The sequence below is a fragment of the Antrostomus carolinensis genome, unplaced genomic scaffold (genome assembly GCF_000700745.2).
Source record: "Antrostomus carolinensis isolate BGI_N321 unplaced genomic scaffold, ASM70074v2 scaffold33732, whole genome shotgun sequence".
Taxonomy (NCBI): domain Eukaryota; kingdom Metazoa; phylum Chordata; class Aves; order Caprimulgiformes; family Caprimulgidae; genus Antrostomus; species Antrostomus carolinensis.
In genome coordinates, this window is record NW_010298167.1 from 13,417 (window position 1) to 16,352 (window position 2,936).

Sequence of the window (2,936 nt, forward strand, 5' to 3'; positions counted from 1 at the left end):
CTCCCTAAATACACAGTAGAGAGAGGCACAGAATTGTCACATCTACCCCATCCTCAGCAGCCACTTCCTGATGGATAATAGCCTTAAAATTCAGAGAGAACCACTTTTTACAGTGTTTCAAGTAAAAAATTATAGCCAGCTTCCTTTCCAACAAAGGACAAAGTCCTTGGTGTCTCTGAAAGGTGTTGCTGTACCAGAGTTAATAGAAGGCAGCTGTGAGATGTAATCACTACACATAGTTTACCAGAATAATCCAAGAGGTTAATAAAAACACATCTGGTTGACTGCGGCACATGGCGATGTCTGACCAGATGATGTGGAACAGATTTGGTCTGTTGGTGCTGGAGATGGTGTGTCCCTGTCTTGCACAGGCACACATAAAAAATACCCCTTGTGTTCTTATATAGGGGCATTTCCAGAACAATTCACAGAAAAACAACTGAATGAATAACTGGGTTTGATTTATTTAATCTGAATATCAGTTTTTCTGGAGTGGCAACGTGTTCAGGGAGGGGAAGTCAGATTTGCAGCTGTACCTGAACTCGAGGGGAAGGGACACTGGCAGATGTGGCCCCCCTCCTGTGACTGCTGTAGCTGCAAGTGAATATGAACTTGAGAATCACATTGAATCACTTAATATTTCTCCTTTTCCCCGTTACTGCTGTGTGAGGAGGAAGGACAGTGCAGAAAGTAAAGTGGATGAAAGCTGAAAACAAAGCTGCCACCTTGCTTTGTTCCTTCAGAGCCAATACAAACAGATGGAGCTGGTTCCTCCATCTCACCCAGAGCAAACCCCTGCCCAGACCCTCTGCCAGGATAACCCACCCTCACCCCGTTAGCACCGACCTTCACCTTGGGGCTGGCAGAAAGCAAAGCTGTCAGACTTTGACCTGCCTCTTGTCACGGCCTCTCTGGCAGTATTTGCCTTGTCCTCCTCAAAGCCTCCTCCACTCTTTGTTAGAAATAAGCCAACAGTGTAAAAGACTTTTTTTTTTTTAATATATTTTTTAATTAAAAGCTTTAAATTATTCAGGTGTTGCTGATCAATTAGTGAATTCACAGTGTTCATAAGGCAGGAATCTCCCCCTCTTTCCCCCTCCCCAACCTATTCATTTTACAAGCAAGTTGGTGGTTCCAACAAATGCTCTTTTCCACACAGATTTCTAACACACAGTGTCAGGCTAAAGCACAACACTTGTATGGACAGCAAGAGACACCACTGCTAACGCAGAGTCAGGGCACCAGGCTCAACTGCTGAGACCATAAACTGTACATCAGTGCAAGAGAAACACGGTCTGTGTCTGGTGAGAACATGCAGGTTCAGGCCAGAAGTGCACAAGTAAATAAAGCAAAATGAGCTGTAGATTAAACACCTGGGGAGGGAGGGAGGTTTCTACATCTTGTCTCTTCTCCAGTGACCAGGTTGCCAATGTTCACGCTGCGAAAGCCATCAAAGGACTCTGCTCAGAACACACCGAGCCCTCGGCTCCTGCAGATGCTCCTGGGTGTCTGCTCTTGCTGTGGTATCAGGAACAGCTTGATTCCTCCCAGCCTTGGAGCTGTGAGCTGCTGCTATCAGCACCAGCAGACTTGCTGCTGGTTCAGGAACCCTCCCCAAACTGCTCCCAGTCTGAATAAACTTCCAGAGGAACACCCAGGTAACATCAAACAGTGCCATTGAATTTAAACTGAGTAACTCTGAGGCAAGAGAACTGTGGCAACTTGAACAGCAGGATTAATTCTTCCCCCTTCTTATGAGGGAGAGTAAATTCTAACACTAGAACTTAATTTAAAAAAATAAAATAAAAGCTTAGTCTAGTTTCTAACAAGGGAAGAAACAGCCACAAACCTTCAGTGTAATTTTGGCTTCAGTGTGATGGATGCAGTTCACAGTCCACACATGAAAGATCCTGAAGTCAACTCTTATTCCAGTGTAAGGAACTACCAAACTCATCATCAACACTTAAAAACGACACCACCTAGTAAAGGATGATGGGACCAACTCTGCTCCTTTGGGTTTTCATTTTTTGAACTACACAGAACAGGAATAAACTCAGCAGCACCGAGACAGTCACACACATTCTGCACACTGAGAAACCAGAGACGTGTGAGTGTCCCACACGGAGCCACCTGCCCCAGCCCAGACCCTCCGGAGGGATTTTCACCCATCAAACCTTATTTTTAATTTTATTTTTTTCCCCTAAAAAAAACCCAAACTAGTTTGTAATGCACTTCCTGCAAATAAAAACTCTGCACATTTCTCAGGCTTAAAAAAATAATAAAATACAGTCCTGACTTTGCACAAACTGGGGCTGAAGAGGCTGAAGAGACCCAGCTGCTCCCGACCTCTTGTTCTAAAGACGAGGCAGCGTGAACGCCGGTTCCAGCCCAGTGGGCTCCAGTTTTGTTGTCTTAGAGGGGAAAAAAATAATTAAAAAAAAAAAAAAGCAACATTGCTGTTTGCTGCCTAAAAACTGTCACACCTTGAAAAGCACTTTCACAAAGGCACTGGGGTAGAGCTCACCCTCCTCCAGGCCTGAGCTCCACACCCCACCGGCCTCTGCACGGTGTGAGGGGCCTGGATGGCTCCTGGTCAGTGACTGCGTTACAAATCCCTGCACGATGTTTCTGTGTTGGCCTGCTGAGAAAAAGGGGGGAAAAACTACCCAGAGCCCCTGCAGTGAGGGTTTCCATTAGCCCAGGTCTGGAGTCAGGCAGGAACTGGTGACAGTGGGTGAAAACACCAAAAATCCTGCTGTGGAAGGGGCAGCTCCTGCCTGCCCTCGGCTGGGGAGTGGGGCCGGGGCGGGGATGGTGGGAGAGGAACCAGCAGGATCAGGAGGGCTTCACCTCCAGCCTGGCCATGCAGGGGGTCAGCGGCTCTGGAGCTGACCAAAAGCTCATGGTTGATGATCTTAAAGGTCTTTTCCAACCAC

At 46.8% G+C, this 2,936-nt stretch overlaps 1 protein-coding gene across 1 annotated transcript in view; it reads right to left on the bottom strand.

Annotated features, from left to right (window-relative positions):
• Nucleotides 1–2,936, bottom strand: part of LOC104520630 (hydroxyacylglutathione hydrolase like) — a gene marked incomplete at its 5' end in the record, with an annotated part of 5,319 nt that overhangs the window by 647 nt on the left and 1,736 nt on the right. The window contains one exon of the mRNA XM_029083586.1: nt 537–594. Within this exon, the coding sequence (XP_028939419.1) occupies nt 537–594 (58 nt within the window). The remainder of the gene's footprint in view (nt 1–536; nt 595–2,936) is intronic.